At 68.6% G+C, this 14,804-nt stretch overlaps 1 protein-coding gene across 3 annotated transcripts in view; it reads right to left on the bottom strand.

The window, feature by feature from the left end:
• Positions 1-1,376: 1,376 nt before the first annotated feature.
• ZNF609 (zinc finger protein 609) overlaps positions 1,377-14,804 on the bottom strand; it is a 53,690-nt gene continuing 40,262 nt past the window's right edge. For 2 of the 3 annotated variants that reach the window (XM_054168908.1, XM_054168909.1), the window contains exons 3-10: positions 12,535-12,760; positions 7,399-7,486; positions 4,358-6,710; positions 3,544-3,910; positions 3,284-3,459; positions 2,064-2,280; positions 1,898-1,967; positions 1,377-1,782 (exon numbers count right to left, since the gene is read on the bottom strand). In XM_054168908.1, coding sequence (XP_054024883.1) covers positions 1,776-1,782; positions 1,898-1,967; positions 2,064-2,280; positions 3,284-3,459; positions 3,544-3,910; positions 4,358-6,710; positions 7,399-7,486; positions 12,535-12,760 — 3,504 coding nt within the window. In that variant the 3' untranslated portion in view covers positions 1,377-1,775. Of the gene's footprint in view, positions 1,783-1,888; positions 1,968-2,063; positions 2,281-3,283; positions 3,460-3,543; positions 3,911-4,357; positions 6,711-7,398; positions 7,487-12,534; positions 12,761-14,804 lie in introns of all 3 variants that reach the window. The other variant, XM_054168910.1, reaches the window with a different exon arrangement.

Raw genomic sequence — 14,804 nt, 5'->3', positions numbered from 1 at the left:
CACCCCACCGCCCCCTGCCCAGCACGGACGCCTCCCTCCCCGCCCCTGCAGCCGCTGGGGTGCCCTGGCCGCGCTGGGAGCCAGGAAATGCTGGCAGGATGCTCCTCCGCGGGTGGGTCCGGGGCTGCCCCCATCGCCTCCGGCGCCCAGCCCGGTGCCCGCAGGCGGCTGCACGACAGGCACGGGGCGGGGGTCCCGCCGGGCGTCGCCGAGGGGCACAGCCCGGGCCGCAGGGCCTCGTCTCCTTGCAAGGACAGCGAAGAGCCAAAGGAGCCAAGGAGAGAAGGCCGGGGCCGGCCCCCCCCCGCCGCCAGCCCCGCGGCCGGCCCCGGCCAGCGCCTCCTTCCCACCTGGGCAAAGCGGGAGCGGGGGAGGGGAGCGGGGAAAGAAAACAAAACCCAAAACAACAGCTTTCAAACAATGGCTTTTTACAGTATGTACAGAGATCCCAGTACAGCAGCCCCGGCTGCGACACGGACAGACACACAACCGAGCCCCGCGGCCCCCGCGCCCCCCGGCCGGGCAGCGGCGGCGGCTGGGGCGGGAGGGCTGCGCGGGGCCGAGGTAGAACCGGCCCGGGGACGGGGAGAGAGCCGCCCTGGGGACCAGAGGAGCAGAGTCCCTGTCCTGGGGCGCTGAGGAGAGCTGGGAGCAGGGACCAGCTTCCTGCAGGGACCGGTGCCCCGAGCCGCGGCAGGAGGCCGGAGCGGGGCCCAGCATAGCACCAAGTGCCTCTGGCAGAGCCTAAGTGTGCTTGTTCCTCGGTGGGCTCTGCCCACGGCCTGGGGAGGCTCCTTGAAAGCAGAAGGTGGCTGTGAAGGGGAGGTGCAGCGCTCCCACCCCCCCACCCCGAGCAGCAGGCACTGCCCCGGGGTCGGGGGCACACTTGCCGGGGGTGGGGGTAGGGGCAGGGCCGGGGGGGGGGTTCCAGAGTCACGGCTCAAACACCAGCTCGGGAGCCCCGGGCAGGGCAGGGCGGCGCAAGGCACTGGGGAGGAGGAACGCTGGCGGCCGGCTGGGTGAGGCATGCAGCCCCCAGCCCTGCGCCCGGCCGCCCCCAGCCCCACCACGCCCAACTGCCTGGGCAGGGAGGGGCCAAGAGCAGCCCCCAGCTCCCCTGACGCCAGCTCCGGCCCCACGCCGGCAGCTGCTGCCCACATGGGCGGAGAGCAGCAGGTGCCGCGGGGTGCAGGAGCGCCGTGGGCCTGGCACGGGGGGCACCCCACGTGGGGCACGTCCCTGCCCTCTCCAGCCAGGCTGACACCCACCCCCCAGGGCTGGCAGCAGCCCCCAGCACCCGCCTGGGCTCCGGCCCAGCCCACCCTTCCTTTCCTGAGACCGCGACCTCGGGGCAGGCTGAGCCCCGCGCCGCCAGCCCCGCTGAGGAGCGGGCAGGAGGCCGAGCCCCTGCCTGCCGCCAGTCCCAGGGTGAAGCAGCAGCTCGCAGAGACACGGCCGGGCCCCAGCTCCGTGGCGAAAGCTCAGTGCTTCTGTTTCCTCTTGACGTGCACCAGGCGGGCGAGTCGCCCCCGGCCCCGGTGCCCGGCACAATAAATACCCCCGCGGGCAGCGGCTGCCCGGCGCCCGCGGCCGGGGGGGTCCGTGTGTGTCCGGCAGGGGTGGGTGGGTGGTGCAGGGGGAACAGAGCCTGCCCGGGCTCCCGGCAGCAGCTCCAGCCCACGCCCAGCGCCGTTCAGCTGATGTCTGAGGGGGTCTCCGGCGCGGCCCCATGTGAGCCAGTCACACGTCTCGTCCTGCCCGGGCGTCCGCTGCCCTCACGTCCTGCCACGACCCAAGGCCAAGTCAGCTCCTGGGCAAACCCCAACCTCCCCCCTGCGCCCGGCCCGGCCCCAGGCTGGCTCGGGGTGCCCGTGGGGCTCAGCCTTACCATTCTCACCTCCGGGGGGGTGGGTAGAGGGAGGGAGCAGAGCCCTGCTGGCTGGCAACGATGGCTGTGGAGGAGAGACCTGCGGGGCAGAAGCGGCGTCAGGAGGCGGCGCGCCCGCGGCGGGCACCCAGGCGTGCCGGGGGCCGGGCAGGGCCGGCGCCGGGGGGTCGCTCACCTGTTGCATAGGGCAGGTTGTACTGCGCGGGCAGCAGCGAGTAGCCGAGGTGGTGGTGGTGGTGGTGCGTGGAGAGCAGGCGCTGGGAGGGGGAGGTGCGGGGCCGCTCGGCGCTCCGCTCCCCCCCGCCCGCCGCCCCCACGCTGCTGCAGCCGCCGCCGCCCCCCACCACCCCGCAGCCGCCGCGCTCCCGCTCCTGGGGAGCCTTCTCGCTGATCTGGGGAGGACAAAGAAAGGCACTGAGGGAGGCTGCCAGCACCCCCCGGGCCCCTGTGCCAGCCACACGAGGCTGCCCCATCGGGATCCCCTCATACCCCTTCCACCCCTCACTCCAGGAAGGACACTGAGGGGCTGGAGAAGGGCAACCAAGCTGGGGAAGGGTCTGCAGAACAGGGCTGGGGAGGAGCAGCTGAGGCAGGTGGAGATGGAGGGGAGACCTCATTGCTCCCTACAGCAACCTGAGAAGAGGCTGGAGGCAGGTGGGGTTTGGGCAGTTCTCCCGAGGAACAAGTGACAGGACAAGAGGCAATGGCATCAGGTTGCTCCGAGGGAGGTTTAGGTTCACCATGAGGAACAATTTCTTCCCCGAAAGGTTTGTCCAGGCCAGGCCCAGGCTGCCCGGGGCAGTGGTGGAGTCCCCAGCCCTGGAGGGGTTTCAGTGCCGTGGAGATGTGGTGCTGAGGGCCAGGGTTCAGCAGTGCCCTGGCAGTGCTAACAGCTGGGCTCCAGGATTTGAGGTGGTTTCCGACCAAAAGGACTTTATGGTTCTGTTTCCTCTTTGCCTGCAGTCTCCCCACAGTGCTGCTGGGCCATGACAGCTGATGAGCAGCTTAGAAGCAGTGGGGAGGATGCAGGTCCTGTCTAGGGCAGCTCTCTGCTCACCAAGTTCCACCTCCCAGCTCAGTCCAGGAGGACTTTGCACCCCTGCACTGTGGCGGGATGGAGACAACCCCTGCAACCCACCCACTGGCTCCAGGGCTGAGATACGAGTCCCCTGCCAGCTGCGGGGCCTGGAGGAGCCCCAGCGGCTCTCTGGGCCAGCCCTGCCCACAGCTTTGGCTTCTCCATCCCCAAGGGGCCACGTGCTGGGACTGCCCCACGGCCCCGGGGCAGCCAAACCCCAGGGCAGGCAGAGCGGCTGTGGCTGGCTCCAGGACCCGGGGAGCCTCCCGTAGCTGATGAGCAGAGCTGGGCACAGCCAGCCCCCTCCTGAGGCTCACCGTGGGTGACTTGCTCTTGTAGTGGCTGGCATGCTGCTGCAGGATGTCCAGGGCCTTGGACTCGGAGCTGGGCTTGCAGCTGACGCTGGGGCTGGCGCGCGACTTGTCGCCGTCCTCGCTCCCCGAGGCTTTGCTCCCGTACGGGGAGAAGGAGTAGCTGGAGGGGAGGTATGACCCTGGCGGGGAGAAGAGGCAGTCAGGAGAGCAGGAGGCGGGCACAGGGCAGGGTGGGAGCAGAGGGCCCGCGCCGCGCTGCCCACCTGGGTAGTTCTGCATCATGACGGTGGGCATGGGGCGGTAGCTGGGGTGGCTGGGGTCGTAGGACTGGCTGTAGGAGTAGCCGTGCATGTAGGGGATGTAGGACTGGTGCTGCGTCAGGGGCGAGGACACCGGCACGTGGACGCTGGGCCTGGGGTCCTTGCCCACCATCCGAGCCTCCTCGGTGGGGGTCAGCTTGCACTCGGAGCTGCTGCTCTCCTTCCCGTCCTCCTTGGACGCAGCTTCCTTGCTTCGAGTCCTCTCCTCCTTCAGCTTCCGGTCCCTCTCCTCCTTCCACCGCTCGTCCTCCGTCTTGATGTCCGAGTACTTGGCTGGGTACACGTAGGTCCACATCCGGGGCTCAGCTTCCTGCAAGCACCAACCCTTGGTTTGCCTGCCCCAAACCCAGGCTGAACTTGGACTCTGCCAAGCCCCGCTCCCCTTCCCCGGGCTCTCCTCGGCCCATCCGTGGCCTCCCGGCCCCATCCCTTTGCTGGCCCCCAGGGGGACCTCGTGGAGTCCCATCAGGAGCAGAGCTCAGCTTCCTGCAAGGACCGACCCTTGGTTTGCCTGATCCAAACCCAGGCTGAATTTGGAGACTGCCAACCCCCTCTCCCTTTCCCCAGGCTCTCCTCGGCCCATCCGTAGCCTCCCAGCCCCATCCCTGTACCGGCCCCCAAGGGGACCTCCTGGAGTCCCATCACGAGCAGAGGACAGAGATGTTCTCTGAGGAGACAGCCCCAGCAAGGCCCTTGCAGTGAAGCCATGGTGAGAGGCCTCCTGCAGGAGAAGGCTCTGGGGCAGGGCTGCCATTACCTGTCTGTACCAGAGCACAGGGTCCACCTCTGCCTGCCGGCCACAGTCGGAGCCAGCCTTGGCCTCGGCGGCCTCCTTCCCCAGGTGCCCGGCCTCGCTCAGCTTCACCTTGAGTCCCTCGGCCACCTGGCTGCTGGACAGCTTTGAGGAGTCCTCCAGCTTGGGGATGATGACCGACTTGGCCATGTCCGGAGCCGCCTGCTCCTTGGCCTTGCTCAGCCCCGACTTGACGAGGTCCGTGAGGCTCGGGGCCTTGGTGAGCGTCGGGGGCATGGGCGGCTTCTGCTTCCACTCCTCTTTGAGCGCCGCCTCCCTCTCCTTCAAGCCCAGCTCTGCCTTCTTCTCCACCCCTCGCTGCTGCTGCTGCTGCTCCAAGCTCTGCCGCTGCTTCTGCTGCTCCTCGTACTGCTGGCGGTAGGCAGGGTTGGTGCTGAGCAGGTGCGCGTGGTAGCCCTGCTCGCTGTAGCCGTAGGGTGGCACGTAGGCGTACTGGTTGTAGTAGAGGGACTGCATGTACATGTTGGGGCGCTGCTGGATGACTGAGGGCTGCTGGCTGGAGCCCCCCAGTTCAGCCTTCTTCTCCTCGCAGCCTTCGCTCTTCGCCTTCGCCTCGGGGCTCTCCTGCTCCTCGTCCTTCTTCAGCTTCAGGGCCTGGGTCTCGGCCGCCGCCTGGCTGCCGGGGTTCAAGGGCCCGGGGCTGGCCTGGGGGTAGCCGGGGGAGTAGTAGGTTTCGAAGCCCTGGTAGTAGGGAGACTCCTTGCTCTGCGGCTGGGGGGGGAAAAGAGCCTTCTTGGCACCTTCCTTGACCAGCTGCTCCGGGTCCTTGCCCTTCAGGGCCTCCAGCTTGCCCTCCCCGTCCTCCCCCGCGTCGGAGATGTCGGAGTAGGCAGGGCTGTTGGTCTTCACCGAGCTGGCCTCGGCCCCGTTCTGGGTGACGACGTGCAGCGGGGTCAGGGGCTGGGCCGGGGCGGCGCTCTCCAGCCTGCTGGCGCCGCCGATGGAAGGGCTGGGGGCGTTGTCCGTGAAGCTGTAGATTTTGTCCGCCTCGGCCTTGATGCTGGCCAGCCGGCTCTGGTGGGGGTCGGAGGAGCCGTTCAGCAGCCCCTCGCCTTTGCCCCCCAGCTCGCTGGACTCCCCCCGGAAGGGGCTCTTGCCCTCCTCCGCCCGGCAGGTCTTGCCGGGGGTCAAAGGGTTTTCCAGCTCCTTGGGCTCCTTCTTCTTCTTGTCCTTCTTCTTCTTCTCCTTGGAAGGGGTGAGAGCGGGGTTGACCGCGAAAGGCTCCCCCATCACCGTCGGCTTGGGCTGGATGGGTTTGAGCTGAGGGCTGTTGGGCATGGTCTGGACCACGGTGGCGGCGAGGCCGGCGGCGGGGCCGGGGCTGGCCGCGGTGAGGGTGGCGGTCTGGAAGGTGTAGATGGGCTGCGGGGGGAGGGCCGGCGCGATGGGCCTGGCAGCCTTCAAGCTTTTGGAAGGGATCTTCTCGGCCTTGGCCCCCGAAGCCTTCTTCGCCTTGTCCTTCTCCACGCAGCGCTTCTCCAGCGGCTCAAAGCCGTCGTTGCTGGTCTCGTCCGCCACGCAGGGGCCGTCCTCGGAGCCGTCGTTGGACAGGGCGCCCGGGTCCGTGTCCCCCTCCCCACCCAGCTTCTTTTTGCAGGGGACCTTGGCGCCGAACTTGCCGGAGGGGGAGGGGCTGTGGGGCTCCATCAGGCGCACCTTGGGGGTGGCGGAGCGGGCGGGCGAGAGGGAGCCCTTCTGGGCGGCGGCGCCGTTGCAGCCGCCGCCGTCGGCGTGCAGCGAGGGCTCCTCGCCGTACTCGCTGTCCACGTCCGCCTCCAGCTTGCCGTCGTCGTCCGTGTGCGCGTGGGCCTGGTGGTACTTGAGGCCGTTGATGTGCTTGTACTTCTTGTTGCAGTTGGGGTGGGGGCAGTCGATGAGGACGGGCGAGGGGCAGCCGCGGTCGGGCGCGGGCGGCTCCGGCTTGGCGGCGGCGGGGGGCGGGGCGGCCGAGCCCAGCGAGTTGGTGCGGATGCGCTTGCTACCCTTGGAGTCCTCGGAGCTGGAGTTGAGCTCCATGTCGGAGAGGGGCTTGCTCTTGCGCTTGCTGACGGACGAGGGGCTGGCCTTGACGTCCTCGGCGGCGCCGCCGGGCGGCGTGCGGTGCTCCGAGGAGTTCTGGCTGCCGCGGCGCCCCTTGCTGCTGGCCCCGGCCCGTGTCTTGCTGCTGGCGCCGCCGCCCTTGCCGTCGGCGGCGGCGCTGCCCTCGCTCACCGGAGTGTTGCTGTTGGGCCGCACGCGCTTGCCGCGGCCCCGCCCGTTCCGCATCTCCAGGTCGCTGGTGGGGGAGTCGCAGAACCTGGCGGCGGGAGGGTGGCACAGGGTCAGGACCCTGGCCACGGCGTCCCTGCCGCGCGGGGCAGCTCCCCTCCCTCCCCTCCCTGTCCACCCACAACCTGAAGGGGGCTGCAAGAAAGCTGGGGAGGGACTCTGGAGAAGGGCTGGCAGTGCCAGGCTGAGGGCCAATGGCTTTGAGCTGGGAGAGGGGAGACTGAGAGTGGAGAGGAGGAAGGAATCCTTAGCAGTGAGGCTGGGGAGACACTGGCACAGGTTGCCCAGGGAGGCTGTGGCTGCCTCCTGCCTGGAGGTGTTTCAGGCCAGGGTGGATGAGGCCCTGAGCAGCCTGTGCTGGTGGGAGGTGTCCCTGCCCATGGCAGGGGCTGGCTGAGCTTTGGGGTCCCTTCCAGCCCAACCCATTCCAGGACTCTGAATCCTGCAGGCCTGTCCCACCCCAACACTGCCCAGAGGAACCAGAGAAGTGCCCTGGCAAACACTCAGCCATCTCCGGTCTCCAGCACAAGGGAGCCTGTGACCATGTGGGCAAGGAGCAGCGTGGCTGGCCAAGGAGATGCCAACCCCCACAGAGCGCCCCATGGGCAGAGGGCAGGGCACACTGGGTGCCACAGGGGCTGTAAGTGGCTGTGTTTGCCCCCTGCAGCTGGGGCAGTGGGGCTGAGGTGGCAGTGCCCGAGCCTGGCAGCCCTTACCGGGGAGGTGCCCAGTCGTGCTGCGTGCAGTCCAGCAGTGTCCCCACATAAGTCTTGTTCCTCCAGGTGACATTGACCACCAGCATACCTGCAGGGGGAGGGGAGAGGGTCAGAGGGTGCCAGGCCTGCTCCCATGCCCTTCCCTGGGCACAGGCAGGAGGAAGAGCTCAGCTGTAGGGCAGGAGGAAAGTGGACAAAGGCTCTTTGCCCACCCCCGGGGCTGCTGCCAAGAGGCAGAGCTGTGGTGCTGAGGGCCGCAGCTTAGCACCAGCCTGGGCAGAGTTAGAGGAGGGTTGGACTGAAGGAGCTGGAAGGCCTTGTCCAACCCAAACCATTCTGTGACTGTGAGAGTCTGTGCTGTGGGCTGCTGGACATCCCCCTATCAGCTGCTCTCTGGGACAAGCTCTGGCCATTGTCCATCCATCCTCTCCTCCTTCCCTGCCTTCCTGGGGGTGCTAACCCAGCTGTCCTCCAGGGGCTGCAGGATCTGGGGGTGCTGCTGAGGCTTCATGTTGGCCCTGTGGCTCAGCGAGGGTGCAGAAGGCAACCCCTGGGAGCCCTGGGGGAGACGCAGGCAGCCCCCAGCAAGGCTGCAGAGCCTGAGGGTGGAGCTGCAGCCCCCACTCCCAGCAGGACTGTGACCCTCCAGGGCCCTCAGCTATTGCCACTAGATGGCAAGCTGAGCCCAGCATCCCCACACCAAAACACCCAGCCTGAGGGAGCAGCAGCCTCGGCCCCCAGCATCCCTTTGCTCCCACAGCCCTGGGGACACCCCCAGCCCCGGGCCTCAGCCTGGAGAGCCACCCACGGGAGCATCTCCTCCCACGGGAGAGCAAAGGCACTGGGCATGCAGGAAAACCTGCTGGCTTCTCACACCAGCTGCAGAGAAGCAGCACAGATGTGGCTCCCTGGCATCCCCCCTCGAGGTGGAGGGGTCCCCCACAGCATGGCTCAGCTTGTGGGTACCCCTGGAGGGAGCTGCTGGGGAGCTGCCCCTGGAGGGAGGCGCTGGGGAGCTGCCCCTGGAGGGAGGTGCAACCCATTGCAGGACTCTGTGAGGTCACACTCAGGCCCCTGGCTGCTGAGCTGCTCAGGACAGAGGCACAGAGGCCACAGCAGCAATGCCACCAGGCCTGGGCAGGCTGAGCTAACATCTTGGTGCTGCTGGCCCAGGGGAGTCACCACTCAGCCCCAGCTCAAGCTGAGAGCTCTGCAGGTCCCCAGCAGCAGTGCCTGGATGCTTTAGAGCTCCCTGCACTCAGCACTGCCTGTGCCAGGCCACACCTTGAGTGCTGGCTTCAGCTCTGGCTCCTCACTGCCAGCAGCACACTGAGAGGCTGGAGCAGGGCCAGGGAAGGGCAGCAGAGCTGGGGAAGGGGCTGGGGAAGAGGGCTGGAGAGGAGCAGCTGAGGGAGCTGGGGGGGGTTGGTGTGGAGCAGTGGAGGCTGAGGGAGACCTCATTGCTCTCTGCAGCTCCCTGAGAGGAGGCTGCAGGGAGCTGGGCTTGGGCTCTGCTCCCTAGGCTCAGGTGAGAGCAGGAGAGGAACTGGCCTGGAGTTGTGCCAGGGGAGGCTTAGGCTGGAGAGGAGGAAGAATTCCTTTGGTGCCAGAGTGGTCAGGGACTGGCAGAGGCTGCCCAGGGAGGTGGTGGAGTCCCCCTGGCTGGAGGTGCTCCAGAACCCTGTGGCCATGGCAGGGTTGGGCTGAGCTTGGCCTGGCTGAGCCTGGAGGCCTTCTCCAGCCCCAGCAGGTCTCGGGGTCTGTAAAGCAGCTGCTGAGGCACCAGACCCCATCCCTCCCAGCCACAGTGCTTGGGCACCCAGTGCCCTCCCCAGCAGGCACCTGGCTGGGCTCAGTCCCTGATGATGGTGAAGGCCACAGGCACCACTGGCACTTAGCTGCACAAGGAGCCACCGGAGCTGCCTGGGGTCAGTGTGTGACATCAGGAGGGACAAGGAGCCACCAGAGCTGCCTGGGGTCAGTGTGTGACATCAGGAGGGCCATGCTGGGGTGGTTCTGCTCCCTGGCACCGCAGGCAGAGGGGCAGATGACAGAGGGAGGGCAGGAGGGAGCTGGCACATGGCTGCTCCTGCCCTCCCTGCTGGAGCACCCAGCGCTCCCCAGCCTATATTTAACCTGCTGCAAGCAATCACACCAAATCCCCTCCTAATCCTCCCACAATAACCCAGGGCAATTTAAACCCCGGGAGAGATCCTAAGCAGCTTTCTTCCCCCACCGGGTGCCCCTCCCGGCTGAGGCACAGGGCCTGGGCGGGCAGGGCCGGGGCGGGCAGGGCCGGGGCGGGCAGGGCCGGGGCGGGGAGTGGGCAGCAGGCAGGGCCGGGGTGGGCAGAGCTGGGGCGGGCAGTGGGCAGGGCCTGGGCGGGCAGGGCCGGGGCGTGGGGTGGGCAGCGGGCAGGGCCGGGGTGGGCAGAGCTGGGGCGGGCAGTGGGCAGGGCCTGGGCGGGCAGGGCCGGGGCGGGCAGGGCCGGGGCAGGCAGTGGGCAGGGTGGGCAGGCCATGCCCTCGCACCCCCCGGGCTGCAGCTTGCTCCTGCAGGGGAAGAATCCCGCTCGGGTCCCGCCTGGTTCCAGGGGGGGCTGCCACCCTGGGAGCTCGTCATCAAGGGCCACCCCCAGGCGTGGGTGCCAGCTGGGCGGCAGGGCAGGGGCCGGCTGCCGGAGCCGTCTGGGGAGGGGATGCAGGAGATAATCCTGCACCAAGGGATCAAGGGATGAAGGGGGCAGGGGGATGCAAACCCCCACCGCCGGGGCCTGCCCCGCCCCCCACAGGGCTGCCGTGCAGCAGCAGAGCCGAGGCTCAGGGCTGGAGGCTGCTGGAGGCAGGGGCTGGGCACGAAGCCTCCCGGCCCTGCACCAGCCTGGGCTAAGCCTTTGGCACGGAAGGGCCCTGCCGGGGGCAGCTCGGCCAGGCAGGTGCCGGTGTCTGCCGGCAGCCCAGGGCCGTGGCCACCAGGAGCCATCACATCCACAGGTACAGTTCCCTCCTTTGCACAGCTGAAGCCTGGAACACCTTCAGATCCTGCTGAGAAAGCAGGCTTGGCCATGGTTGAGCTTGGAGCTCTCTTCCAGCTGGATGTTTTCTGTGATTTCTGTGATCAAGTTTGAGCCTGAATGGCTGCAGGGACAGAGCCTCAAGCACCTCCCTGGGCAGCCTGTGCCAGTGTCTCCCCTCCCTCACTCTGCACAACTCCCTCCTGGGGTCCAACCTAACTCTGCCCTGCTCCAGTTCCAAACCACTGCCCCTGGCTCCTGTCCCCACAGCCCCTCCTGAGCAGTCCCTGCCCAGCCTGCCTGCAGGTCCCCTCCAGATACTGGAAGGCTGCTCTAAGGTTTCCCTGGAGCCTCCTCCTCTCCAGGCTGAGCACCCCCAGCTCTCCCAGCCCCAGCTCTGGCCCCACAGCAGAGCTGCTCCAGCCCTCTGATGCTCCTCTGCACTGCTGCTTGTCCCAGCACTCAGCCCAGCTGTGCCTCAGTTTCCCTCAGTGAAGGTGCTGCCTCTTGTAGAGCCCTGCTGCTCCCACACACCTCACCAGCAGTGCCACTGAGCTCAGCAGCTTGCCCTGGAGCAGATCCTGCCCAGCAGATGCCCCAGGGCTCTCCAGCACTGCCGCTGCTCTGTGCCTCCTTGTCCCCACCAGGAGGCTTAGCATGAAGAAGAGGATCCTTGGGCCTGGTTTTAGAGGAGAAGCAGCACAGCTCCCAGCTGCCTCCATCCAGGGCAATCTTTCCATAGAGAATGGAGAGTGAAGGACAGAGGGGAGAGGAGTGTGGAGGTGCCCAGCCCAAGCTGGCATATCTCCTCCACCATGGTCAGTGCCCTCCTCCCTTGCCCACCTGCTCAGCTCACCGAGCTTTGCTGTTCCCAACAGGGCCAAGTTCAGTGCTCATCACCTCTGCATCAGTGGCTGCAAACCAGTTTCCAAACCAGTTTCCCAGTGGGGAGGGCAAACTGGGCCCACCCCCAGCTTCTCTCTGCAGTCCTTCCCTGTCCCTCTGGAACTGGGGAGCCCAGCACTCCAGATGTGGCCTCACCAGGGCAGAGCAGAGTGGGAGGAGAACCCCCCTTGCCCTGCTGGCCACACTCTTCTCACTGCCCCCCAGGGGACCCCTGACCTTCTTGGCCACAAGGGCACATAGCTGACTCGTGGGGCTCCTGCTGTCCCCCAGCACTCCCAGGGCCTCCTCTGCAGAGCTGCTCTCCAGCAGGTCCCCCCTCAGCTGTCCTGCTGCAGGAGGCTGCTCCTCCCCAGGGGCAGAGACAGCAAAGCCAGCAGCAGCCAGGGGATGAAGGCCAACAGCTTTGCTCTCCAGACACAGTGGGGATGGAGGAGCAGGAGCAGGTGTCCCAGGGGAGCTCTTGGGTACCTGGCCAAGATGAAGCACCAGCTGCCCTCCACCACCCCTGCTCTCTCTCACCTTTGCTCTGGGCTCTGCTCCTGCACCCAGGCCCCAGCTGAAGTCAGACCCCAACAGGAGGAGTCAGCCCAAGCCTCCCAAAGCAGAACCTCTGGCACCCCAGCAAGGTGGTCCCCTGAGCCCCTGGTGACCCCTGAGCTGCTTGGCAGAGCCCCAGCAGCCACAACAGCCCCCAAAGGAGCTGGGAAAGCAACCTCAGCTGTGCCCAGAGGAGAGGAGCTCCAGGGGAGAGAGGGCAGAGAGGACCTGGATGGGCTTGGCAGGAGGGATGAGAGCTGGGCTCCTGCTGGGCTGCCTGGCAGAGCTCTGCTGGGACAGAGCCTTCTGCCATCCCCAGGGGCTGAGCCTGTTTGCAGCAAGTTGCCAAGCAGGGGTGAAGTCAACTCAGCCATGCAGGCTGGCACGGCCCTGCCCTGGCACCGCCACAGCAAGCCTGCTCTCGCAGAGGGGCAGAGGAGGGGCGGCACAGGCCCCAGCCGCTGCCTGGGTGAGGGGCTCAGGCAGTGTGTGGCACAGGGCTCGGCCCCCGGCTGGCTCTGCCGGGCACCCCGAGGGCTGCTGCCACCAGGGCACGGGAGGAAAGGGGCAGGCAGGACCGCGGCCCCCAGGCCGGCAGGGGGTGGGAAGGGGCCCGCGGAGGCGACGCGGCGCACGCCCCCGGGCGCGGCGGGGCAGGGAGCTGCGCGGGGGGCACTCACCGTCCTCCGTCTCCTGCCAGACGATGCCCTCCAGGTTGACGCTGGTGCCCGGCTCGCAGGGGCCCAGGCACTCGGGCTCGGTGGCCAGGGCCACGTCGCAGGTGTTGACGCCCACGGAGCGCGTGCGGACCATGATCTGCTCGCAGGGCGAGGAGATGTCGCTGCCCACCACCGGCACCAGCAGGTGCAGCGGCAGCACCGCGGGCGCCGCCGCCGCCGCCTCCGCCTGCGGGCAAGCACACACAGCCCGCTCAGACCGGGCACCGCCGCGCCCGCCGCCGGCCCGGGCACCGCGGAACCCACCGGCACCCCGGGCACCGCAGAACCCCCCCGCCGGCCCCGGGCACCGCGGAACCCACCGGCACCCCGGGCACCGCGGAACCCACCGGCACCCCGGGCACCACGGAACCCCCCGCCGGCCCCGGGCACCACAGAACCCCCTGCCAGCCCCGGGCACCGTGGAACCCACCGGCACCCCGGGCACCGCAGAACCCCCCGCCGGCCTGGGCACCACAGAACCCCCCGCCGGCCCGGGCACCGCGGAACCCACCGGCACCCCGGGCACCGCAGAACCCCCTGCCGGCCCCGGACACCGCGGAACCCACTGGCACCCCGGGCACCACGGAACCCCCCGCCGGCCCGGGCACCGCAGAACCCCCTGGCACCCCGGGCACCGCAGAACCCACCGGCACCCCGGGCACCGCAGAACCCACTGGCACCCCGGGCACCGCGGAACCCCCCGCCGCGCCGGGCACCGCAGAACCCACCGGCACCCCGGGCACCGCGGAACCCCCTGCCAGCCCCGGGCACCACGGAACCCACCAGCACCCCGGGCACCGCAGAATCCACCAGCACCCCGGGCACCGCAGAACCCACCGGCACCCCGGGCACCACGGAACCCCCTGCCAGCCCCGGGCACCACAGAACCCACCGGCACCCTGGGCACCACGGAACCCCCTGCCAGCCCCGGGCACCACAGAACCCCCCGCCGGCCCGGGCACCACGGAACCCCCTGCCAGCCCCGGGCACCGCAGAACCCCCTGCCGGCCCCGGACACCGCGGAACCCACTGGCACCCCGGGCACCACGGAACCCCCCGCCGGCACCGCGGAGCCCACTGCCAGCCCTGGCACGGCGGAACCCACCACCAGCCAACAGATGGCTCAGGGCTCGCACCCCCAGGCTGGCACACCCGCGGCCTGGCACACCCCCAGCCTGGCACACCCATGGCATACCCCCGGCCTGGCACATCCCTAGCATGGCACACCCCCAGCCTGGCACATCCATGGCACACCCCCGGCCTGGCACACCCATGGCACACCCCCAGCCTGGCACACCCCCGGCCTGGCATACTCATGGCACAGCCCCGACATGGCACACTCCCGGCATGGCACACCCCCGACACGGCACACCCCCAGCCTAGGCACACCCATGGCAGGCCCCCAGCCTGGCACCCTGAGGAGCTGGCACTTTCTAGTGCTCCGGACCACAGGCACAGGTGCCCCCACAGGAGGCATCTCCTGGAGCAGCTGGGCAGGGACTGCTCAGGAGGGGCTGTGGGGACAGGAGCCAGGGGCAGTGGTTTGGAACTGGAGCAGGGCAGAGTTAGGTTGGACCCCAGGAGGGAGTTGTGCAGAGTGAGGGAGGGGAGACACTGGCACAGGCTGCCCAGGGAGGTGCTTGAGGCTCTGTCCCTGCAGCCATTCAGGCTCAGCCTGGCTGTGCCCCTGGGCAGCCTGCTCCAGCTGGGGCTGTCCCTGCTGCCTGCAGGGGGGGTTTGGAAAAGCTGCCCTTTGAAGACCCCTTCCAACCCAGAGCAGTCTGTGGAGCTGTGAATGCCACCCCCAGGCAAATCCCTCTGTGCCTGCAGGCCCCAAGTGCCCCTTGCCGAAGGAAAATGTTCCTCCTTCCTTGCTGGGGACACAGCAGATAGCAGAGCCACAGCCACCCTGGATGCTGGAGGGAGCCTGCAGCAGCAGCTCCTCTGCCACACTGCTCTGAAGCTTCCCTGCAGCAGCAGCAGGAGTGCAGCAGCAGCAGGGGAGGAGCAGCAGCAGGAGCAGGGGAGGGGCAGCAGGAGCAGGGGAGGGGCAGCAGCAGCAGGGGAGGGGCAGCAGCAGCAGGGGAGGGGCAGCAGCAGCAGGGGAGGGGCAGCAGCAGCAGGGGAGGGGCAGCAGCAGCAGGGGAGGGGCAGCAGCAGCAGGGGAGGGGCAGCAGCAGCAGGGGAGGGGCAGCAGCAGCAGGGGAGGGGCAGCAGCAGCAGCAGCAGGG

This window comes from Dryobates pubescens, chromosome 17 (assembly GCF_014839835.1).
Source record: "Dryobates pubescens isolate bDryPub1 chromosome 17, bDryPub1.pri, whole genome shotgun sequence".
Lineage (NCBI taxonomy): Eukaryota > Metazoa > Chordata > Aves > Piciformes > Picidae > Dryobates > Dryobates pubescens.
The sequence above is the reverse complement of the archived record's forward strand: the minus strand, read 5'-3'. Positions and strand labels throughout refer to the sequence as shown.